At 39.0% G+C, this 26,960-nt stretch overlaps 1 protein-coding gene across 2 annotated transcripts in view; it reads left to right on the forward strand.

The window, feature by feature from the left end:
• Positions 1-22,612, forward strand: part of LOC138852685 (transmembrane protein 98-like) — a 44,038-nt gene extending 21,426 nt beyond the window's left edge. For both annotated transcript variants that reach the window (XM_070084939.1, XM_070084937.1), the window contains exons 5-6: positions 19,425-19,625; positions 19,900-22,612. In XM_070084939.1, the coding sequence (XP_069941040.1) occupies positions 19,425-19,625; positions 19,900-19,983 (285 nt within the window). In that variant the 3' untranslated portion in view covers positions 19,984-22,612. The remainder of the gene's footprint in view (positions 1-19,424; positions 19,626-19,899) is intronic.
• Positions 22,613-26,960: the final 4,348 nt, after the last annotated feature.

Below are 26,960 nucleotides of genomic sequence, written 5' to 3' on the forward strand. Positions count from 1 at the left end.
TCTTACCACCATTAAGGAATAAACCATATAAAAAACTATAATCAGTCATCCTGTTCTCTCTCCGAAAATGGAAACTTCAAGGATATATAAAGTGAGTCTTAAAGATGTTAAACCAGCTCATTGTGCATTAGGATCTTTATGAAGTGCAATGTAACAGAATTACGCGAACCTTTAGTACGAATATATGTGGAGTGAGACATATAAATATGGGTAAGAGCTTCTTTTGCAGAGTCACGGAGCACAGGAAGTCTCTCGACAAAAGTTCTGAGCGCTAAGTTAGCTCATGTCTTTCAAAAGCCAGTTGGATGTTTACTTAGTAAACATTAGATTTTGCTAGTCAACTTTCTCTCCGTGCAGCAGTGGCCAACAGTACCCTAGTGTTTACTCTATATTTGAGCGGCTGCTGAAAAGCCGGTCGCTAACTCAGGTAAGGCAGTAATTGTTACGATCTGCCTGGAAATTAATCAGAGAGACACTCCTTTCCTGTATGGAAACAAATGTTCCGGGTTTTAATTCCGAAGGAAACTCCTTTTTCATTTTTTGCCTTTTCCATGTAGCTTAGGTAAACATTCCCTCCTTAGACACAGGGCTCAGTACGGCGTGTGCCGTGGCAGCCCTAAACTCCAACAACAACAATAATAATTAGTGTTTACATTCCTTCACCAGTTATTTACCTGTGTTATACCCTCGTAACCTGGCTTAAGGCCAGGCTTCTATGGTCAATCATGCTATTGCTGCTTTGGGGATTAGTGTGGACGGTTACAAAGCCTGGCTTGCTTCTGCAGTGTTTTAAAAATTGAGGTTGGAGAGTTGAAGGAGGAGGTCTTGCTTCTCCAGGAGGAGATTAGGAGGCTGAAGGTCCACCTCAATGGGTCTGGGAGAGAGTGTGAGGTGGCTGGAGTTGTGGGGAATGAGGCTTCTAGCAGCGAGGTGCAGTCTGTCTCTCGCTGTGAGGAGGCTGTAGTTGGGGAGGCAGCAACGGCTACCAGCAGTGAGGTGCAGCCCAGCACCTGCTACAAGTGGCGAGTAGTTCACAGTAATGGAAGGCGCATCAGAGTAAGGAAAGTTAAGAGTGAAGATCTGAAGGTAGGAAATCGCTTCTCTGTTCTTCAGGATGAATGTACTTCAGTGGCCAGTGAAGGTAAGGGTACTACTGCCCCTGCTAATGGAGGTAAGCGCATTCTTGTGGTTGGTGACTCTCAGGTAAGATACATTGACCGTGCTTTTTGTAATAGGAATAAGAAGATGAGAGATAGAGTGTGCTTCCCTGGAGCTGGTGTTGGGGACATTGTCAACAGGCTGGATAATATCATGTCAGGTAATGGGAGCAAGCCCATTATCTGTCTCAGTGCTGGTGGAAATGATATTGGGAAGGGTAGGAGAGAAGAGCTGCTAGATAAGTACAGGTCAGCTATAGATTTCATTAAGTCTAAGGGAGGGATCCCAATCATATGTAGCATCTTGCCTAGAAGGGGAGTAGGAAATGAATGGTTGTCTAGGGCAATTGGTGTAAATTGCTGGCTAGACAGATACTGCAAGGAACTTGCAATCCCATTCATTGACAACTGGAACAACTTTTATGGCAAACATGATATGTATGCAAGGGATGGGGTACATCTCTCTGGGGCTGGGGTGGTAGCACTTGCAGACTCGATTGAGAAGGCCATTGGTGAAATGCCTATGATTTTAAACTGATGGAAGATAGAGGTATGGGTGTGTGTGGGAAACAAGCAGGTTGCAACACTTGGGTTGGAAACAGTAAATGTATAAAAGGCATTCAGCATGAAGTTATAAATAAAGACAATAGATCAGGTCAGCAAACAAAGGGGGACAGCAGAGGGCAGCAAGGGACTAGCTCCCTTAAGGTTTACTATACTAATAGCAGGAGTGTAAGAAATAAGATAGATGAGCTAAGATTAATTGCAAGTGCAGGAAACATAGATATTATTGCTATAACAGAGACCTGGCTCAATCTGAAAGATAGAGAGATGCCCTCTGAATGTCACATACAAGGCTATAAATTATTCCACACTGACAGGGTCAACAGGAAAGGTGGTGGAGTAGCGATGTATGTCAGAGACAATTTAAATTGTTGTGTTAGACAAGATATTAAATTAGAAGCGTCAGCCACTGAATCTGTTTGGTTACAGCTTCTCGAGGGCCGAGAAAAACTAATTTTGGGTGTGATTTACAGGGCCCCAAATCTTGATAGGGAGTGCAGTAAACTTCTATGGGACGAAATTCGTAAGGCATCTACATACGAAAATGTTGTGCTAATGGGAGATTTCAACTATAGACAGATTGACTGGAGCAATTTGACAGGAAATTTAGAGTCAGGTGACTTTCTTGATACGATCCAGGATTGTTTTTTAAAACAGTTTGTGACAGAGCCAACTAGGGGAAATAACCTCCTTGACTTGGTTCTTGCCAGTAGGGAAACACTAATTAATAATCTTGAGGTTAATGATGAGCTTGGGGAAAGTGATCACAAATCACTCAGTTTTAATATATCATGGAATTCCCCTAATAATGGCAATCAAGTCTCCGTCCCTGACTTTCGCTTGGCTGATTTCATAGGACTGAAAAATTACTTAGGTGGGCTGAACTGGAATGACCTGACTAAGGGTCAGGTAGGTGGTGATGGTTGCCGATATGATGCTTTCCAGGGCATAGTTCTAGCTGCTCAGTCAAATTATGTTCCAAATAGGGAAATCAGATCAAACAAAAATGATCCTAAATGGATGAACAATAGATTAAAATATCTGATTGGTCAAAAGAGAGGCATATATAGGCAAATCAAAAGAGGAGAGGGGCAATTGAGAAATCGATATATTCAGTTAAAGAGAGAAATAAAAAAGGGAATTAGAAAAGCAAAAAGAGATTATGAGGTTAAAGTTGCAAGAGAATCGAAGACTAACCCAAAAGGATTCTTTCAGGTATACAGAAGTAAGATCAGGGACAAGATAGGCCCACTCAAAAGTTCCTCGGGTCAGCTCACTGACAGTGATAAGGAAATGTGTAGAATTTTTAACACATACTTCCTCTCAGTTTTTACACAGGAGGATACCAGCGATATTCCAGTAATGATAAATTATGTAGAACAGGACGATAATAAACTGTGCACTATTAGGGTCACAAGTGACATGGTCCTTAGGCAAATAGATAAATTAAAACCTAACAAATCCCCAGGCCCTGATGAACTGTATGCAAGGGTTCTAAAGGAATGTAAAGAGGAGCTTAGCACACCTTTGGCTAATCTTTTCAACATATCACTACAAACTGGCATGGTGCCAGATAAGTGGAAAATGGCAAATGTGATACCTATTTTCAAAACAGGTGACAGGTCCTTAGCTTCGAACTATAGACCAATAAGCCTAACCTCCATAGTGGGAAAATTTATGGAATCAATAATTGCCGAGGCAGTTCGTAGCCACCTTGAAAAGCATAAATTAATCAACGAATCTCAGCATGGTTTTACAAAGGGGCGTTCCTGCCTTACGAATTTATTAACTTTTTTCACTAAGGTATTTGAGGAGGTAGATCATGGTAATGAATATGATATTGTGTATATGGACTTCAGTAAGGCTTTTGACAGGGTCCCACATCAGAGACTATTGAGGAAAATTAAAGCACATGGAATAGGAGGAGAAATTTTTTCCTGGATAGAGGCATGGTTGACAAATAGGCAGCAGAGAGTTTGCATAAATGGGGAGAAATCAGAGTGGGGAAGTGTCACGAGCGGTGTTCCACAGGGGTCAGTGTTGGGCCCCCTGCTGTTCACAATCTACATAAACGACATAGATGAGGGCATAAAGAGCGACATCGGCAAGTTTGCCGATGACACCAAAATAGGCCGTCGAATTCATTCTGACGAGGACATTCGAGCACTCCAGGAAGATTTGAATAGACTGATGCAGTGGTCGGAGAAGTGGCAGATGCAGTTTAATATAGACAAATGCAAAGTTCTAAATGTTGGACAGGACAATAACCATGCCACATATAAACTAAATAATGTAGATCTTAATATTACGGATTGCGAAAAAGATTTAGGAGTTCTGGTTAGCAGTAATCTGAAACCAAGACAACAGTGCATAAGTGTTCGCAATAAAGCTAATAGAATCCTTGGCTTCATATCAAGAAGCATAAATAATAGGAGTCCTCAGGTTGTTCTTCAACTCTATACATCCTTGGTTAGGCCTCATTTAGATTATGCTGCACAGTTTTGGTCACCTTATTACAGAATGGATATAAATTCTCTGGAAAATGTACAAAGGAGGATGACAAAGTTGATCCCATGTATCAGAAACCTTCCCTATGAGGATAGACTAAGGGCCCTGAATCTGCACTCTCTAGAAAGACGTAGAATTAGGGGGGATATGATTGAGGTGTATAAATGGAAGACAGGAATAAATAAAGGGGATGTAAATAGTGTGCTGAAAATATCTAGCCTAGACAGGACTCGCAGCAATGGTTTTAAGTTGGAAAAATTCAGATTCAGGAAGGATATAGGAAAGTACTGGTTTGGTAATAGAGTTGTGGATGAGTGGAACAAACTCCCAAGTACCGTTATAGAGGCCAGAACGTTGTGTAGCTTTAAAAATAGGTTGGATAAATACATGAGTGGATGTGGGTGGGTGTGAGTTAGACCTGATAGCTTGTGCTACCAGGTCGGTTGCCGTGTTCCTCCCTTAAGTCAATGTGACCTGACCTGACTAGGTTGGGTGCATTGGCTTAAGCCGGTAGGAGACTTGGACCTGCCTCGCATGGGCCAGTAGGCCTTCTGCAGTGTTCCTTCGTTCTTATGTTCTTATGTTCTTAAAGAGTATATGGAGAAAAAGAGAGAGGTTAAGAGAGTGGTGAAGCAATGTAAAAAGAGAGCAAATGAGAGAGTGGGTGAGATGTTATCAACAAATTTTGTTGAAAATAAGAAAAAGTTTTGGAGTGAGATTAACAAGTTAAGAAAGCCTAGAGAACAAATGGATTTGTCAGTTAAAAATAGGAGAGGAGAGTTATTAAATGGAGAGTTAGAGGTATTGGGAAGATGGAGGGAATATTTTGAGGAATTGTTAAATGTTGATGAAGATAGGGAAGCTGTGATTTCGTGTATAGGGCAAGGAGGAATAACATCTTGTAGGAGTGAGGAAGAGCCAGTTGTGAGTGTGGGGGAAGTTCGTGAGGCAGTAGGTAAAATGAAAGGGGGTAAGGCAGCCGGGATTGATGGGATAAAGATAGAAATGTTAAAAGCAGGTGGGGATATAGTTTTGGAGTGGTTGGTGCAATTATTTAATAAATGTATGGAAGAGGGTAAGGTACCTAGGGATTGGCAGAGAGCATGCATAGTTCCTTTGTATAAAGGCAAAGGGGATAAAAGAGAGTGCAAAAATTATAGGGGGATAAGTCTGTTGAGTGTACCTGGTAAAGTGTATGGTAGAGTTATAATTGAAAGAATTAAGAGTAAGACGGAGAATAGGATAGCAGATGAACAAGGAGGCTTTAGGAAAGGTAGGGGGTGTGTGGACCAGGTGTTTACAGTGAAACATATAAGTGAACAGTATTTAGATAAGGCTAAAGAGGTCTTTGTGGCATTTATGGATTTGGAAAAGGCGTATGACAGGGTGGATAGGGGGGCAATGTGGCAGATGTTGCAAGTGTATGGTGTAGGAGGTAGGTTACTGAAAGCAGTGAAGAGTTTTTACGAGGATAGTGAGGCTCAAGTTAGAGTATGTAGGAAAGAGGGAAATTTTTTCCCAGTAAAAGTAGGCCTTAGACAAGGATGTGTGATGTCACCGTGGTTGTTTAATATATTTATAGATGGGGTTGTAAGAGAAGTAAATGCGAGGGTCTTGGCAAGAGGCGTGGAGTTAAAAGATAAAGAATCACACACAAAGTGGGAGTTGTCACAGCTGCTCTTTGCTGATGACACTGTGCTCTTGGGAGATTCTGAAGAGAAGCTGCAGAGATTGGTGGATGAATTTGGTAGGGTGTGCAAAAGAAGAAAATTAAAGGTGAATACAGGAAAGAGTAAGGTTATGAGGATAACAAAAAGATTAGGTGATGAAAGATTGAATATCAGATTGGAGGGAGAGAGTATGGAGGAGGTGAACGTATTCAGATATTTGGGAGTGGACGTGTCAGCGGATGGGTCTATGAAAGATGAGGTGAATCATAGAATTGATGAGGGAAAAAGAGTGAGTGGTGCACTTAGGAGTCTGTGGAGACAAAGAACTTTGTCCTTGGAGGCAAAGAGGGGAATGTATGAGAGTATAGTTTTACCAACGCTCTTATATGGGTGTGAAGCGTGGGTGATGAATGTTGCAGCGAGGAGAAGGCTGGAGGCAGTGGAGATGTCATGTCTGAGGGCAATGTGTGGTGTGAATATAATGCAGAGAATTCGTAGTTTGGAAGTTAGGAGGAGGTGCGGGATTACCAAAACTGTTGTCCAGAGGGCTGAGGAAGGGTTGTTGAGGTGGTTCGGACATGTAGAGAGAATGGAGCGAAACAGAATGACTTCAAGAGTGTATCAGTCTGTAGTGGAAGGAAGGCGGGGTAGGGGTCGGCCTAGGAAGGGTTGGAGGGAGGGGGTAAAGGAGGTTTTGTGTGCGAGGGGCTTGGACTTCCAGCAGGCATGCGTGAGCGTGTTTGATAGGAGTGAATGGAGACAAATGGTTTTTAATACTTGACGTGCTGTTGGAGTGTGAGCAAAGTAACATTTATGAAGGGATTCAGGGAAACCGGCAGGCCGGACTTGAGTCCTGGAGATGGGAAGTACAGTGCCTGCACTCTGAAGGAGGGGTGTTAATGTTGCAGTTTAAAAACTGTGCTTTATTACTCACACTTAGGCACTGCTGTCTTGGTTTAAGGTTGCTGCTCACCATAACCCCCAAGTCCTTTTCGCAATCTGTATGGCTAAGTTCTACATTATTTAACTTATAAGTGCTAGGGTTATGGACACTCGCGAGCTTCAGAACTCTGCATTTATCTACATTGAATTGCATCTGCCACTTTTCTGACCAGGAACTGAGTTTGTCTAAATCTTGCTGAAGTTCCGTGACATCTACGTTTGAATCAGTTATCCTACCTGTCTTCGTGTCATCAGCGAATTTGCTCACATCACTTGTAATTCCCTCGTCAGGGTCATTGATATATATGATAAACAACAACGGGCCTAAAACTGATCCCTGTGGAACGCCATCTGTTACAGATCCCCACTCAGATTTTACTCCATTTATGCACACTCTCTGCTTCCTATTGGAGAGCCATGACTCGATCCATGACAGCACTTTTCCCCACAATGCCATGAGCTGCCACTTTCTCAGTCTCTGGTGCGGTACTCTATCAAAAGCCTTACTAAAATCTAAATAAATAATGTTGAAATCTTTATCGTGATAAACAGCCTCAAAAGTTTTACTGAAGAAAGTTAATAAATTAGTTAGGCAGGAACGGCCCCTCGTAAATCCATACTGAGTAACATTATTCAAATTATGCTTATCAAGATGGTTTCTTATAATATCAGCTGTAATTGACTCTAGCAATTTGCCTACAATTGAGATCAGGCTTATTGGGTGGTAATTTCATGGTAACGACTTGTCCCCTGCTTTAAAAATAAGAATTACATTGGCCATCTTCCACATATCAGACACTACACCTGTTTGAGAGATTTATTAAAAATATTAGTCAGTGATTTACAAAGTTTCACTTTACACTCTTTAAGAAACCTTGAAAAAAGTTCATCAGGGCCCGGGGATTTATTTTGCTTCAGTCGGTCTATTTGTTTGATAATCATTTCGCTAGTGACTGTGATTTTACATAATTTATCGTCTTCAAGCCCACTATAAAAGTTAATTATTGGGATATTATTAGTGTATTTTTGTGTGAAAACTGAGAGAAAATAATTATTAAAAATCGAGCACATTTCATTCTCCTTGTCAGGAAGATGCCCAGAGTTATTTTTAAGGGGACTATCTTTTCTCTAACTCTTGTTCTATGAACCTGGAAAATACCTAACAGGTTAGTTTTCGAATCCCTGGCAATTTTAATTTCATAGTCCTGTTTTGCTTTTCTTATTCTCTTTTTAACGTCCCTCTTAATGTCAATATATTGATTCATAAGATGACCCTCACCTCTTTTGATGCGCCTATAAATTCCTTTCTTCTGCCCTAAAAGATATTTGAGCCTATTATTCATCCATTTTGGGTCATTTCTATTTGATCTAATTTCTTTATATGGGATAAACGTTCTTTGGGCAGCATGTACAGTGTTTAGAAAGTTGTCATTGATAACTTGCTTCGTTACCCCAGTCAACAGATGATAAGTGTTCTTTAAGCCCATTGTAATCTGCTAAGCGAAAATCTGGGACCGTTACTAAGTTGTTCCAACTATCATACTTCCATTCAATGCTAAAGGTAATTGATTTGTGGTCACTTCTGCTGAGTTCCTCTGTAATTTCTAAATTATTAACAAGGGTTTCCTTGTCTGCCAGAACCAAGTCAAGCAGGTTATTTCCCCTTGTAAGTTCTTTCACAAACCGCTTCAAAAAACAATCCTGAACTATTTCTAAAAAGTCGTTAGATTCTAAATTCCCAGTCAAAAAATTCCATACAATGTGACTAAAGCTAAAGTCCTCTTGAATTACTATGTTATAGTGCCTTTGTGGCCTTAACAATTTCCTCCCAAAGTAGTCTCCCTTAGTCCTTATCTAAGTTTGGGGGACTGTATATCATGCCTAAAATAAAATTTTTATGCCCCTCTGAAAATTCTATCCAGACAGACTCTGTATGCGTTATTTCAGACTTTATACCCATTTTTATGGAACAGTTCCAGCGATCTCGGACATACAGTGCCACCCTACCCCCCTTCCCGATACCTCTGTCTACTTGTAACAATTAAATACCTCGAATGTGACATTCAGCAGGCATGTCCAGATTTTCCGTATTAAACCACACCTCATTTATGGCAAATACATCATTGTTGTCCGCACTTGTAACTAATCTCAACTCATCCATCTTATTCCTAGCACTACAACTACTAGTATAATATAAGTTTAAAGACCCTCCTTTCTCTTCCCTTTCCACTCATTTCTGTTTTTCCACTACACCTATTACTGTCCTTGTCACCTGGTGCCACTGGCTTTCCAATATCCACCTCAATCTGCCAATTAGGAGTTCCTTTAAAACTTATAATATTACTACACTGGATGTTCACTGTTTTTTCCTCAAAACCCATACCACTAACTATTTCTAGTTTAAAGCCCTAACAGCTCCCTCCACTGCAGTGGCCAGTGCCCCCACCCCAGACCTAGATAAGTGAACCCCATCTCTGGCATACATGTAATTTCTGCCATAGAAGAGGTCCCAATTGTCAATGAATGTTACCAATTGCCCTGGACAACCATTCATTTCCAACTCCTCTCCTTGGCAAAATACCACATATCACAGGGTTCCCACCCTTCTTCCGATTGCTAAAGAGAGACTTGGTTGTTTGCTGAAAAAATACATAGTCTTATACACAAATAACCGGCACATAGGAGAAAGGAGCTTACGACGACATTTCGGTCCGACTTAAGAATATAAGAATGGAGGAACACTGCAGAAGGCCTTATGGCCCATACAAGGCAGGTCCTTATCAAAACCACCACTACCCAAAGCTACCCAAGAATTTTCTCCCTTAACCACGACACCAATCAAACCCAGCCCCTCCAAGTCATATATTTGTCCAATCTCTTTTTAAAGGCACCCAAGGTCCTAGCCTCTATCACCCTACTGGGAAGATTGTTCCACACATCCATAACTCTGTTCGAAAACCAGTACTTACTTATCTTCTTTCTGAATCTAAATTTATCCAACTTAAATCCGTTATTTCTGGTTCTCACCTGGTTCGATATCCTCAGTATTTTATAAATATCTCCTTTGCTTATGCCCGTCATCCACTCATACAGTTCGATGATATCTCCCCTCATTCTACGTCTCTCTCGAGAGTGAAGATTTAAGGTTCTAAGTCTATCTTCATACGGGAGATAGATTTCTTATAGAGTAAATCATTTTAGTCATTGTTCTCTGTATGTTCTCCAACGAATCTATATCCATCCTATAATAAGGAGACCAAAACTGAGCGGCATAATCCAAATGAGGCCTCACTAGTGATGTGTAGAGCTGTAAAATGACTTTTGGACTTCTGTTACTTATACTTCTTGAAATAAATCCTAGTAATCTGTTAGCCTTATTACACACACTCAGGCACTGCTTACCATGACTCCCAAGTCTTTTTCACATTCTGTATGATCAAGCTGTACTTTACCTAGTTTATAACTTCGAGGATTATTTTCATTACCAAGGACTAGTACTTTGCACTTGTCCACACTGAACTTCATCTGCCACTTTTCAGACCTAGTCCAGATCCTCCTGGAGTTCATTGGTGTCTTCCTCAGAATGAATCATACGGCCTATTTTTGTATCATCTGCACATTTGCTCATGTCACTTGTAACTCCTTCATCAAGGCCATTAATGTAAATTATGAACAACAATGGGCCTAAAACTGATCCTTGTGGAACGCCACTAGTGACCAGTCACCAATCAGATTTGACCCCATTTATGGAAACTCTCTGCTTGCTATTGGTAAGCCATGTCTCTATCCATGTTAGAACTTTTCTTCCTATACCATGAGATGTTACTTTTCTTAAGAGTCTTTTGTGAGGTACTCTGTCGAAGGCTTTACTGAAATCCAAATGAACAATATCATATTCTTTATCACTGTCTACTGCCTCAAATATTTTATTGAAGAACATCAGTAAATTTGTTAGGCAGGAACGACCTCTCGTGAACCCATACTGAGATTCATTAATCAAATTATGCTCTTCAAGATGACTTAAAATAATATCAGCTATAATTGATTCTAATAATTTGCTTACTATAAACGTCAGGCTTATTGGACGGTAATTTGATGGAATGGACTTATCGTGGAAAATTACATTTATCTGAATGTATCATTATGTACATAACAGTAAATGAACAAAGATAATTATTATTTATCAGTTAGGCAAGTAGGAATTTGGGACACCTTGGTTGCCAAAAATGTCCCCCTTCGATACCTACCACTGTCATATCCACAAGTTGCTCTGGACCTATTAATTACAAATGAAATATGTATCACCAGGAATGCTGGTAAATATATAAATTTGTGGACTGTATTTTAAAAGTTAATAAATGATTATATATATACAATTTACATAACAGAAGGAGAATATATCTTAACATCACTCACCAATTTGACTAGAGATTAAGGTGTATCATATTCAGAAAACCTCACTGTCTAAATTTATGAAAATACTGGCCAGAATTATAACACAGATAGCTTATCTGAGGTTCCTGGAGCTGTCTTGTCCAGTCGTCTGATATCTCAAGTTATGCAGGAATGCACATCCAACAATTTCGTCTTCTATTTGAGAGGTGTCAATCCAATTTTACCTCAAGAGCATGAAAATTCTTCCCATTCACTGTTTTCTACAAAATTCAAAACACAAATGGAAAGTCTCTTCTGCACAGGTGCAGGTTTCCCATTTTTTTTATAACATAATTTTTGTTAAATACAGTATGGCCATCTATTTACATATAACTATTGTATTTCTGGAAAATATATACAGTATTTTCCACACTGCGGCTGGGCGGAGTTCGTTGCTAAACGACTCAAATTGCTCATTTGGCAATGGTGGAGGACCTGGGTACATATAGGATCTGGCATCCACACGGCGACATATTACACAAGATTTAATCACCCTTTTTACACTTTGCCATCCTTGTGGAATCCAGAAAGTTTCCCTAATACAATTTAAGGTATCTTGTACCCCACCATGCATTACATTTTTATGGGCATTTAGAACAATTAAATTTGTTAGATGATGAGTTTTGGGCAGTAAGATAGGGTGTTTAGCATAATCACCCAATTCAGCATTTTGTAACCTACCTCTGCACCTAATTACATTGTTCTCTAAATACAGCCCCAATTTCTCTATTATGGAACCTTTCACAATTTTTCTTTCCATCATCAATTTAATCTCATTTCCATAGATTTCCTCCTGTACCCTCTTTATCCAATATTCAAGAGGATGTGAAAACTTATATGAAATATTCATCTTGTTTAGAAATTTAAACACCAACTTAGTTACATTGATTAGTTTGGGTAAAGAAGAATACCTATTTATATCAATGGCTAAGGGAGGACAAACTATTGGAGCGGTGGTCACAGTAATTTCAACAGGAGCAATATACGCCTTTTGTACAGGCCAATTAGCTTTATTTACCAACCAGCTCGGTCCTTTAAACCATGATACAGCATTTACAAATTTAGCATAAGGTAAACCTCGAGACAAGAAATCAGCTGGATTCTCCTCACCAGGTATATGATTAAATGTTAACATATGCTGACCCAAACTATTATACTTCTCTTGCATCTGATTAATTTCAGCGACTCTGTTTTGTACGTACACAATTTTACTGTTTCCATTACGAATCCATTGTAAGGATACCTCATTATCAGACCAAATTACAGTGTCGCTAATATTTATCTCCTGCAACTTATTTCTTATATAATTAGCTAATTTGACACCTACATAAATGGCTGTTAATTCCAACTGAGGTAAGGTACGTGATTTAATTGGAGACACTTTAGCCTTAGACATAACAAGAGAAATAACACTATTACATTGAAGGTAAGCAACTGCTCCATATGCCAATTTTGAAGCATCACAAAAAATGTGGAGTACATTTTTCCCATTTGGATTGGCCACCTGGCGTGGGAACTCCAACATTGGAATTTTCTCATAATCACCAATTAATTCATCCCACCTGTTAATGAATTCCTCAGGTAGAATTTCATCCCAAGCACATTTAAGTTTCCATGCTTCCTGAATTAATAATTTCCCTCTTATAGTAAGGGGTGACACTAAACCTAGTGGATCAAAACATTTGGAAACTTCAGCAAGCAAAACTCTCTTAGTTAATTTATTGGGCATACTGTAATTATTAGGTTTTAACATTAACAAATCTCTCTCAGTATCCCAAGTTAATCCCAATACATTACTACATTTTGGCACTTCATCTCCAGGGTAATCTTTACTTATTTTGTCCTTTAATTTGGACGAATTACTATTCCATTCCCTCAGAGGCATATTTGCACTTTGCATTATTTTATTAGCCTCTCCATAAGTCATTAACAGTTCCTCTTCAGTTGACGTCACACCCAGGAAATTGTCCACATAAAATTGTTTGCTCATTACTTTACTCAATGGACTTTCCATACGTTTAAGGTGTGCATTTATCGTCGCTTGAAGTAGGAACGGACTGGATGTAGCACCAAATAATACGCTCCTAAAGCGAAAGGTTTTCAGAGGGCTAAGTGGGTCACTAGGATTCTCAGGCCATAAGAAGCGGGTACAATCCCGGTCAGCCTCTTGTAAACCCACTCTTAGGAAAGCTTTACTTATGTCAGCCGTAAAGGCATAATTCTTCACCCTGAAATTTAATAAGATATCTCCTAATTTTTCCGTCAACGACGGACCTGTCATCAAACAGTCATTTAAACTAGGTACATTTTTGTTACTCCTGGCACTACAATTAAACACAATCCTCAAAGGAGTGGTCTTAGAATCCTTCTTCACTCCGTGATGTGGCAAATAGTGACCATAAATTTTGGCTTGCTCAGGAGGTACCTCTTCTATAAATTTATTAATTAACTGCTCAGCAATTATATCATTATAGGCAGTTAACAATTCTGGTGTCTTACTCAGTTCGCGGAGCTGAGCCTTTAACTGTCCATATGCCATTCTGTAATTAGTGGGCAATTCTGGATGGTTCAGTCTCCACGGAAGTCGTACCCAGTATTGTCCAGATTCAAATTTTACATCTCTCAGGTATTGCTCCTGAGTAAAAGAATCGTCTGGACTTTCTTCATTTACATTTATTCCAATGCTGTCTAATTCCCACAATTTATGCACTGGCTCAACACCATCCTCTATGGAAGAATTATACTGGGGTACGATTTCATGAGTAAGACACACAGTTATGGTATTTGTAGTTTCCTCTAGTCATGAATTATTATTACGAGGAATCCTACCATACATTACATGGCCTCCTGCAGTCTTCAAAAGGGTGACACCACATTTCTTTACCATACCCTTTACAAAGGAGGCATAATAGTCACTACCTATCAAAATATTTATTGGGCCTACAGAATCATCACTTACACCAGAAGGTGCTAAATTTACATTATGTGAAAGTCTTTCTGTAGCTTTACTAAGCCCTACTGTAGATATTTTCTCTGGAAGTCTATCTACAATTACTGCATTAACACGTTTTTTCTCATTGCCCAACCTGACAGTTACATAAACAGTGTCATACAATTGAGCCCTTTTATCTGAGAGAAAACCAGATAATTTTAAAGTTGTGGGATCTCCCATCTGTACTTTCATACCATCAAGACATTTACGTTTTATGAAAGTACGCTGGGATCCCTGGTCCAATAATGCAGTTACATTTTTTGATTTATGCCTTTTATCATCAATTTTTACCTGTAACACAGGTAAGGCTACTTCAGCAAAACCATCATTATTAACATTAGCAGCAATTTTTACATTAGCCACTGTTGTGTCAGGATTGTCAACATTATCATTATTATCAACATTATCATATAGACCCTTACACATGACTATATGGTGTCTTCCTTTGTGACATTGATAACAGTTGTTTAATTTGGCATGACAATCCTTTACATTGTGATTACCTAAACACCTGATACATCTGTCAAGTTCCTCCAATCTTTCAACTTTATCATTCCATGAATTGTATGCATTGCAATTCTTAGAAAAATGAGTACCCTTGCAGAAAAGACAATCTCTCTTTTCTTTGACTGGTTTCTTATTAACTGGGCTACTCTTAGGAGGGTACTTATTCTTCTTACCTTGTGGAGAATCATTATTTCCGATTCCTGCTACTTGATATGCACCTATGCAACTCTTTTTAGGAAATGAATTTTGATTATTAACATTGGGATAATTTTTCCCTTTGTGAAACTTGACAGATACTTCAGAGTTATTATGTGTTGCATCTTTAAAATGAGTTGGTTGGCTGGTCTGCAACCGAACAATTAATTCTTGTAGACCTAGTCTTATTTCCTCCAGTCCAAAATAACCCTTGTGATATTTGTTCGAGAGCCATTCAAGTGTTTTATAGCTTAATTTATTCTGTACCATGGCACTCGATAACCAGTCTGATTCCTTCAGATTATATTTATTACTTAAAGTTTTGAGAGTGCTCTCCAGTTTAACTCTAAACTGCTGTAAACCTTTGTAAGTGTGATCTGGAGATTTTAAATTAACAATGATATTCACTAGATCCAACCTACTTTGTTCTATATTACCATAAGTGACCTTCAACAAGTCAACTGCTTCCTTGTAAGAGTCATCTACATTGGGAAAGGCTTGTATGAGTATGTGAGCATCTCCTCTTACCTGTCCTTTGAGGTAAAATAATTTAGTTACACAGGCTAGGTCACTCCTGTCATGCACAGCTGCTTTAAAAATTGACCAAAACTCCTCCCAGTTTTCTCCAGGATTAAATACAGGTAAACATAATTCTGGGAGTTTTGGCAAAGACATCTTATTTGTTGGAGCAGACTGATTAACTGCCTGGTTTACACATTTTAATTTATTCAAGGCCTGACTTTTACAAGAAAGAATCTTTTCTTCTAATTCATAATACTGATTAATCATAAGATCTACTTCAGTCTCATCTACACAGTTTACTAACAAATCTCCTTCATATTTGTTGTAATATAATTTGTATGAATCATATCTATTCCCTAAAGCATCTAAATACAATTTTAAATCATCAGTATTCACAGTTTCTTGATTCATTAATTCCAAACATTTATTATATGCTTTTGTTACATGACCCTTTCTAGCTTGCAGTGATGCTTTCTTTACTCTATATTCCATATGTTTGTCTTCTACATTTCCTCATTTTCTGCCATGATGCAATGTATTAAATTCAACTTAATTAATAACACTGATTACAATTTAGGAAGAAAGAAACAAGACTTTTTCTTAGGGAGAAGTGAATAAGACAAATTTCTAAAAGGAAAATGGAATAAATCTCCATTTTCCTATTCTTAGTAGACTGAGTTTGATGCAGTTAGTTTAGTAAACTGACAAGCTGAAAAACTGGACACTTTTGCAACATTTGAAAATGTTTATTGTGGACAATAAAGATTCCCAAATATTACGAAAGTGTCTAATGTTTTAGAATGTGAATTGACACTATTTTAGCTTTATAGCGTTTGCTCATTGAAATAATGGAGGGATTTGGAAGTGTTTCTAGCATGTTAATGACTGACCCTTTCTAAGACTGTTTTGTTGTTACTCGTGACTTTTGCTGTAACCTTCATAGATTTTTAAATGAACTCTTAGGAATGCATTGTCATTATTCTTATGAGTGATTGGCAAGCACTCTCTCCCAAGTCTGGAACTACACTGCTTTATATCTCAACTCCACAGTCCTCCCAGGAAGACTGGCAAGCACCCTCTACCTAGTCTAGAACTACATTGCTTTGTATCTCAGCTCCTTACACCCTCTTTAGGAAGGAGTTATAGCTTTCTGATTTATTACTTGAGGATAAAGAGTTTCCCTGTTGGCTAAAGGCAGTGTCAACAATTTCATGTGTCCTGATTATGCCTCTAGAAACATTAGATGTGGGCACTGTGCAGGGCCTCAGAATGCTAAAAGGCTGGGATAATGATGTTTGGATCAACCTACCTTGGTGGGAGATGAATATTGTTGTAAAAAAAGTTTTGTGATTGGAGTAGCGAGACTCCAGACTTACAAACACTAGAGCTGTGATGATCTGTACTTACATATTAGACCCCTCCCCCCCCCAAAAAAAAAACAATAGTCAAAGAGCTGTTTTTCGGATGTCTGTCTGCAGTTACTAAGATGGTGAAACACCAGGAAGCCTGCATGTTCATGACTTGAAATAATGGTAAAATAGTGTCTTTGTAAGCTAAAACAACAGGAACACAATATTTTGTAACAATTTACCAGGAGGCCTGGTTACAGACCGGGCCGCGGGGGCGTTGACCCCTGGAACTCTCTCCAGGTAAACAACTTGCAACACTGATACAACTTACCTTTGAATAAATCTTAGCTACACTTGAGCTTTGCAATTACATGTAAGAAAATTGTAATACAAATTTTAAATACACATTAATAATGTTAGCTACACTTGAGCTTAGTAATTACACATGTAAGAAAATTATAATATAAGTTTTAAATGTACATAAACATTTAGCCAGACTTGGCTTATCAAAATTAATATTATACAAATTAATATAAATCCTTGCCAGAATTTGGCATAGCAAAATTAATATTATACACATTAATATAATTTTTAGTCATACTTGACTTGGCTTATCAATTACACATACACTGATGTAAATCTTGACCAGAATTGTCTTATCAAATTAATATTATACAAATTAATATAAATCCTTGCCAGAATTTGGCATAGCAAAATTAATATTATACACAATATAATCTTTAGCCACACTTGACTTGGCTTATCCAAATTAATATTATAATAATTATAATCTACTACACATTAAGTAAATTTGTGAACTTAACATCCACCTCCTTCTGTCATTTCACATATAATTATTAAGTAATTATCTAATTAATGACTTCACTAATTACCTCCGGTTCAAGAAGGACCAACGGGCAATTAAATGTGGAAAATTACATATATCTGAATGTATCATTATGTACATAACAGTAAATGAACAAAGATAATTATTATTTATCAGTTAGACAAGTAGGAATTTGGGACACCTAGGTCGCAAAAAAAGTCCCCCTTCGATACCTACCATTGTCATATCCACAAGTTACTCTGGACCTATTAATTACAAATGAAATATGTATCACCAGGAATGCTGGTAAATATATAAATTTGTGGACTGTATATTAAAATTAAAAAAGGATTATATATACACATACACTTAACAGAAGGAGAATATCTTAAAATCACTCACCAATTTGACTGGAGATCAAGGTGTATCATACTCAGAAAACCTCACTGTCTAAATTTATGAAAATACTGGCCAGAATTATAACACAAATCTAGATAGCTTATCTGAGGTTCCTGGAGCTGTCTTGTCCAGTCGTCTGATATCTCAATTTATGCAGGAATGCACATTCAACAATTTCGCCTCCTATTTGAGAGGTGTCAGCCCAATTTTACCTCTAGAGCACGAAAATTTCTTCCCATTCACTAACGTTTTCTTGGTTCATTCAAAACACAAATGGCGAGTCTCTTCTGTGCAGGCGCAGGCTTCCCATTTTTTATAACATAAATTTTATTAAATACAGTATGGCCATCTATTTACATATAACTTCTGTATTTCTGGAAAATATATACAGTATTTTCCACAATATTAGTTAATTAAAATTCTTCAGGAACTGAATAATTGTTAATTTCTGGAATCTCATTTACGTCTTCTTGTGTAAAGACTGACAAAAAATCATCATTAAATAGAGAACACATTTCCAATTCGTTATCCGTCAGCTGTCTATTCCCAATTTTCAGAGGTCCTACTTTTTCCCTCACCTTCGTCCTATACACTTGAAAGAACCATTTACAAAGCCACACTCTTCAATTTTATGTTATATATTTTTTTATGTTAAATACTCTTTTGGATATCCTAGGTTAGGTTAGGTACGGTTAGTCGGGAAATAGGACAAGTGTTTCCTGACGCGGGTCTTAGTCAGATGATGACCCGCCGTTGGAGCTTCTGGTCATCTAACCGAGGCCTTCCGCTGGCCTATCGGTCCACCCCTTTAAAAATTATAGTCATTGTAATAGCTGTTTTGCCAGAAGTGGGTAGACATCACAGTTCAAATGACGCCTCTCCTTCCCATGCATTGTATAACCTTTGTGAGCCTAGTGCTTCTCCTTGAATATACTAATAATACTACTAATAAAATTACCCTTCGAAATTAAACATCATCCATCCCTTCTACACTATAGACATTATACTTCCCACTTCCAGGATTCGATTCTGGTTAACCTTCACTACATCCCTAAATAAATATGACCTCGTTCATGGATCTCTTCAGAATATTGTACCCTCCCCCCCCCAAAAAAAAAAAAAATGATCGTCGACCAAGAGCAACTGACACTTCTATATATCTTAAATAAATATTTGTAATATGTAATTATTTAATTCAAGATACAAATCAGTCATATATACTGTATGTGGCTGGCTTACCTAAATATCTAAACGTAAGTATTGTACATGCTATAGTCTCTTGCAAGTATATAAGATGTGAATTATATATAATGAATACATGGTAAGTGATTAATGTAGCTACATGTGTTCTATCTTCAGGTGACAAGGCGACTCTCTCCACGGATAGATGATGTAGCACGAGCAATGTATCCACCTCTGGACCCCAGGCTGCTGGAGGCTCGGTGCTCAGCACTCATCCTCACATTAACACTCTTGGCTTGGCATGCTCGCTACTCCACCTCAAATTCCACTGTCACTCTCATCAATGAGGCTCTTAAGGACATGGATCGCCACCTAATTGTAAGCATTTCTGTGCAAACATAACATTCATTAAAATATTCAGAAAGATATGATGGTAGAAAGTACAATATTCAAACAGCCTCATGGAGAAGTCCCAGTATTTTTTTCACTGAAGGTTTTTGTTCACTTCTGCGAGGCTATGGGTCCCTACTTATGCATCTAGAGGAGTTCAGAAATGTAACGGGTTCCATCTTTCTGCTTAACCCAGAAAACGCAGTCTTTGAAAAAATAAAACTGTAGGATAGTTTAAAATCAATTGTTGTTGTTGTTGCAGGTGCTACGAGAGGCAGCCATGGCTCATGAAACCTTCCGTGGCATCTTTACTGAGGATGCCGCCTGTGATGCTGCTGAGTGTTGACTGCACTATCCTGTCTCAGTGTTGAATGCACCATCATCACAGTAATACTTATAAGTGCTGATTATACCATTTTCTGACACAGTAGTGTTGCAGAGCATTGACCTCACCATCCTCTGATGCACTAATATCCTTTAGTGTTGACTCCACCATCCTCTCGTAGTGTTGACAGCCCATCCTCTGACACTGATATTCTTTGTGTTGACTTCACCATCGTTACACAGTGTTTGCAGACTGCATTATTCTTCAAGAGTTTCAGAGTGCCATATTCCTCCGTAATGCAGCAAACGTACACTATTGACTAAATTCCAGTCATATGTCACAAGAATGATGTTAACTATCAGTTATCTACTCACCTTAAAAATTGTGTTTTCTTCGCAACATCTACATTGTATAATGATGACGAGGAGCTGGCTTCTGCCTGAGTTGTCATGTCATGCTAAGAGAGCCATTTGTGTTAAATAAAAAAAAAAAGATACGCGTACCAGAAACATACTTTATTGGAACGACCTTTCGCTGTGTTAGAACTTCATCAAATAATGACTGTAAATCTCTTAAGAGAGCGAAGCATTACCATATTAGAAGTTTTTTCCACAATGTGTCTATTTTCAATATAGTCGACAGTATGTCAACTGGATCCATTTATGTTTTTGTTGAAAATGTCACTCACTTGTACGTGGGTGGCATTTTTGTAAATATTTGATGAGGAATTTGCCTTGTCGGTGGGCAGTTCAGTGTTCTGATACCTTATCTTATGCCTGAAGTGCCATGTAGCTTTGCCAATAATCTCCTCACACAGGATGACAACTTAGCACATTACTACTTCTGTATGACATGCAAATTTCTGGATCTCCGACTGATATTCTTACCTTACAGATTAAATCTTGTAGTAATTCCTTAAAGTAGGGCAAGAAAAATGATCCTGTAATTTAACTCATATGTTTTGTGTTTGCTTTGGATATGTGTGTGTGTGTGTGTGTGTGTATGTATATATATATATATATATATATATATATATATATATAGATATATATATATATATATATATATATATATATATATAGAGAGAGAGAGAGAGAGAGAGAGAGAGAGAGAGGTGGGGGTCAACATCTAGTGTAAACTGTGGGGACCCACAACCTCGGAGAATAAGGAAGTCTTCGAGGAAAAAAACATATTTGGATTTTTCCTTGAAGAAGTTTGAATATTCCTCTTCCCCAGCCAACCCGAGGGTTAAAAGAAACATTGACGGTACAGAGATGAAGTATACAATACATGAGGTTTGAGGGATACATTACAAGTACATATTTCTACGTGTTTGTCAGAGGTTCCAATCATTCCAAAATTCTCATGTTCATCATCACACATTGCAACATCCCTGCTCATCCTTCTCAGTACTTTCCACCTCCCTGAACTCGCTTGTGGCCAACAGGTTTCCATGAATCCCTTCATTGATATTACCTCACAGTCTTAACTTCCTGTGATGTATCCCTAGGCTTCCTTCTATGCCCTCAATATTTATACACCACGTAATGGTCTTGGATGCATCTCCACTTCTTTTAGCAGCCTCCTTGCCGCAACGTTCCAATACCATGCCTCACACTCAGACAAAAGTGTTCTCACTGCCACTCTGGTTTACTTGCATTTTGCCATCCACTGATAAAATCTTTATACAGGCTCCTCACTATTTCCGCTACTCTTTTCCTCGTCATCTGTACCGTGATTCCACGATTCCTCGCTGCTAACAATCTGATATCTAATCTTTCATAACCTAATTTATTACTCATAACCTTACTTTTTGAATCCATCGTCCGTAAGCCATGCGTGACTAAGAGGTGACTAAAATGCATGGAGCAAGGGGCTATTAACCCCATTATCCTGTATAAATTACTAAATGTAAAAATAATTTTTTATAAGGTTTTTCTACTTTTTCCGAGTCACCTTACCTCGGTGGGAGACAACCGGTTTGTTGAAAAAAAATAACTTTTTCTCTGTTCACTTTTAACCTCTTTTTTTTCTTTTAGTTTCTACTACAGTTCCAGCTTCTACAACTTATCTTTCGAATCTTACAGCAGCGCAGACTCATCAGTATAAAGGTAGTTGTAGCAGCTTACACTGTGTACCAGATTCATTATCTTCTTGCCTCGTACCTGTCCCCAGTATGCTAGAATTCACTTCCTCTATAACCCCATCTCTTATTATATTAAACAACTATAGCGTCATCACATTAAGCAGTCGGTAACAGACCATTAAACAACCAGTGACATCACACTAAACAGTCAGTGACATCAAATCAAACAGTCAGCGACATCACACTAAACATATAAGACATCCATAGTAAACTGACCAATCCCTATAGGTACACCTTAACATCAGCTTTACATAAAAAGTTCCATAATGCTTAAAACAAAAGTATTTTGCATATGTTATAATTATTGTATGTGTGTTAAGGTAGTTCTAAAGTATTTTGGTATTATTGTGTTTGTTGAAATATCTGAGAATTTTGGGTGTTGAGATGAGTCAGTGTGCAATTGTTGAGTCAGTGCAAGTGTTGAATCTGTGTGCAAGTGTTGAATCTGTGTGCAAGTGTTGAATCTGTGTGCAAGTGTTGAATCTGTGTGCAAGTGTTGAATCTGTGTGCAAGTGTTGAATCTGTGTGCAAGTGTTGAATCTGTGTGCAAGTGTTGAATCTGTGTGCAAGTGTTGAATCTGTGTGCAAGTGTTGAATCTGTGTGCAAGTGTTGAATCTGTGTGCAAGTGCTGAATCTGTGTGCAAGTGTTGAATCTGTGTGCAAGTGTTGAATCTGTGTGCAAGTGTTGAATCTGTGTGCAAGTGTTGAATCTGTGTGTGCAAGTGTTGATTCAATGTGTGCAAGTGTTGATTCAGTGTGTGCAAGTGTTGAGACAGTGTGTGCAAGTGTTGATTCAGTGTGTGCAAGTGTTGAGTCAGTGTGTGCAAGTGTTGAATCAGTGTGTGCAAGTGTTGAGTCAGTGTGTGCAAGTGTTGATTCAGTGTGTGCAAGTGTTGAGTCAGTGTGTGCAAGTGTTGAGTCAGTGTGTGCAAGTGTTGAGTCAGTGTGAGCAAGTGTTGAATCTGTGTGCAAGTGTTGATTCAGTGTGTGCAAGTGTTGAGTCAGTGTGAGCAAGTGTTGAGTCAGTGTGTGCAAGTGTTGAGTCAGTGTGTGCAAGTGTTGAGTCAGTGTGTGCAAGTGTTGAGTCAGTGTGTGCAAGTGTTGAGTCAGTGTGTGCAAGTGTTGAGTCAGTGTGAGCAAGTGTTGAATCTGTGTGCAAGTGTTGATTCAGTGTGTGCAAGTGTTGAGTCAGTGTGTGCAAGTGTTGAATCAGTGTGTGCAAGTGTTGAGTCAGTGTGTGCAAGTGTTGAGTCAGTGTGTGCAAGTGTTGAATCAGTGTGTGCAAGTGTTGAATCAGTGTGTGCAAGTGTTGAGTCAGTGTGTGCAAGTGTTGAGTCAGTGTTTGCAAGTGTTGAGTCAGTGTGTGCAAGTGTTGAATCAGTGTGTGCAAGTGTTGAATCAGTGTGTGCAAGTGTTGAGTCAGTGTTTGCAAGTGTTGAGTCAGTGTGTGCAAGTGTTGAATCAGTGTGTGCAAGTGTTGAGTCAGTGTGTGCAAGTGTTGAGTCAGTGTGTGCAAGTGTTGAATCAGTGTGTGCAAGTGTTGAGTCAGTGTGTGCAAGTGTTGAGTCAGTGTGTGCAAGTGTTGAATCAGTGTGTGCAAGTGTTGAGTCAGTGTGTGCAAGTGTTGAGTCAGTGTGTGCAAGTGTTGAATCAGTGTGTGCAAGTGTTGAGTCAGTGTGTGCAAGTGTTGAGTCAGTGTGTGCAAGTGTTGAATCAGTGTGTGCAAGTGTTGAGTCAGTGTGTGCAAGTGTTGATTCAGTGTGTGCAAGTGTTGAGTCAGTGTGTGCAAGTGTTGAATCAGTGTGTGCAAGTGTTGAATCAGTGTGTGCAAGTGTTGAGTCAGTGTTTGCAAGTGTTGAGTCAGTGTGTGCAAGTGTTGAATCAGTGTGTGCAAGTGTTGAGTCAGTGTGTGCAAGTGTTGATTCAGTGTGTGCAAGTGTTGAGTCAGTGTGTGCAAGTGTTGAATCAGTGTGTGCAAGTGTTGAATCAGTGTGTGCAAGTGTTGAATCAGTGTGTGCAAGTGTTGAATCAGTGTGTGCAAGTGTTGAGTCAGTGTTTGCAAGTGTTGAGTCAGTGTAAGTGTTAAGTCAGCTGGGTTGTCTGTTGTGCCAATAATACTCAGACCAGATCAGTTTCAACATATAATAAAATGCCTCGAATTAACTCTTGCTATTTCCAAAAGAAAAAAAAATGAAACTCTAAGTTACGTCTCAAGTTTGAAAAATATAATATATACATTTTTCAGAAATCCTGTAAGGTAATGGAAGCAGAAGTTTCTTAACTTACCAAAAAAATCTTATTCCAAAACTTGTAAAAAGAACCTTATAAATATATAGATATTTTTTAATATATATATCCACTATTAATAAAATTTGAGTAGGGATATTATTTTAGAGAAGATTTGCTTTATTTTTATTTTAAACAATGCTTTAAGAAGGAAATGCCTAGCCTAGGCCAGTAGACCTACTGCATTACAATTCCATTCGTATTGTCTTATCCTCCAGATTCTAATCGTGAAATATAGAGAGTGTCATTTTATATATATATATATATATATATATACATATATATATATATATATATATATATATATATATATATATATATATATATATATATATATATATATATATATATATATATATATATATATCGCTTGGTTTGCGATATTTGCTTAATATATGTGTATATATTATATATATATATATATATATATATATATATATATATATATATATATATATATATATATATATATATATATATATATATATATATATATATATATATATATATATATATATATATATATATATATAATATGCTTGTACAGTTTATTGTATTAAATCATTGGTAAATGCTATGTCTTTTATTTCGTCTGTCAGTTGTGACCAAAGTATAATACTAGACAATGGTATATAAGAGAGGTGGGAGGAGAAGTGTAACATTCAGACAGCATCGAAGAGAAATCTCAGTATTTTTCCTTGAAGTCAAATCATTGAAGTTTCATAGAGGACGACCCCGTCTATACCTTGTATATAATTCTGACAGACTGTATGTGTATACAATACAGAGAATACAGGCATCCTGGGAATTAGCCACACATGGGGCTGAAATGTATTCCTGTTGGTTGGAGACTTTTCCGGGTGGGGGGGGGAAGAGGGGTCACTGCCCCCGTGAATGGTCCCAGATCAAATACTGGCTTAGAGCGTTCATTTTTTTTTACGTTTTAAGATCTTCTCAAGGGCCGGTGAGGGGCTCTTGATCCATGGAGCTAAGTTTACCCTTGGATCGAACATGAAGGTCTCCCATTTCCCTCGATTGAAAGAAAAATCCACTTCAAGATCGGTGAACTGATGCTGTTGAAGGATTCTGGTGAAAGGAATTGAGTCTAACCTCCGCTTCCTCGGATCAACTCTGATCATCTCTTATTCCCAAAACGCTGAAATTACCCCAATGGGTTTAGAGCTTCTCCATTAATATAATATAGCATAATATTAATACTAATAATAATAATAACGCACCTGCTGGTATAATACCTGTTGATGGATACTGGCAACAAGGGCAGTGGTGGTGGCGAGATGTGCGGTAGTGGTAGTGGCGAGATGTGTGGTAGTGGTGGTGGCGAGATGTGAGGTAGTGGTGGTGGCGAGATGTGAGGTAGTGGTGGTGGCGAGATGTGAGGTAGTGGTAGTGGCGAGATGTGAGGTAGTGGTAGTGGCGAGATGTGAGGTAGTGGTGGTGGCGAGATGTGTGGTAGTGGTAGTGGCGAGATGTGAGGTAGTTGTAGTGGCGAGATGTGAGGTAGTGGTAGTGGCGAGATGTGAGGTAGTGGTGGTGGCGAGATGTGTGGTAGTGGTAGTGGCGAGATGTGAGGTAGTGGTAGTGGCGAGATGTGAGGTAGTGGTGGTGGCGAGATGTGAGGTAGTGGTAGTGGCGACATGTGAGGTAGTGGTAGTGGCGAGATGTGAGGTAGTGGTAGTGGCGAGATGTGAGGTAGTGGTAGTGGCGACATGTGAGGTAGTGGTAGTGGCGAGATGTGAGGTAGTGGTGGTGGCGAGATGTGAGGTAGTGGTAGTGGCGAGATGTGTGGTAGTGGTAGTGGCGAGATGTGAGGTAGTGGTAGTGGCGAGATGTGAGGTAGTTGTGGTGGCGAGATGTGAGGTAGTGGTAGTGGCGAGATGTGTGGTAGTGGTAGTGGCGAGATGTGAGGTAGTGGTAGTGGCGAGATGTGAGGTAGTGGTAGTGGCGAGATGTGAGGTAGTGGTAGTGGCGAGATGTGAGGTAGTGGTAGTGGCGAGATGTGAGGTAGTGGTAGTGGCGAGATGTGAGGTAGTGGTAGTGGCGAAATGTGGGGTAGTTGTAGTGGCGAGATGTGAGGTAGTGGTAGTGGCGAGATGTGTGGTAGTGGTAGTGGCGAGATGTGAGGTAGTGGTAGTGGCGAGATGTGAGGTAGTGGTAGTGGCGAGATGTGAGGTAGTGGTAGTGGCGAGATGTGAGGTAGTGGTAGTGGCGAGATGTGAGGTAGTGGTAGTGGCGAGATGTGAGGTAGTGGTAGTGGCGAGATGTGAGGTAGTAGTAGTGGCGAGATGTTGGGTAGTGGTAGTGTCGAGATGTGAGGTAGTGGTAGTGGTAGTGGCGAGATGTGAGGTAGTGGTAGTGGCGAGATGTGTGGTAATGGTAGTGGCGAGATGTGAGGTAGTGGTAGTGGCGAGATGTGTGGTAGTGGGTGGCGAGATGTGGTAGTGGCGAGATGTGAGGTAGTGGTAGTGGCGAGATGTGGTGGCGAGATGTGAGGTAGTGGTAGTGGCGAGATGTGAGGTAGTGGTAGTGGCGAGATGTGAGGTAGTG

This window comes from Cherax quadricarinatus, chromosome 14 (genome assembly GCF_038502225.1).
Source record: "Cherax quadricarinatus isolate ZL_2023a chromosome 14, ASM3850222v1, whole genome shotgun sequence".
NCBI lineage: Eukaryota > Metazoa > Arthropoda > Malacostraca > Decapoda > Parastacidae > Cherax > Cherax quadricarinatus.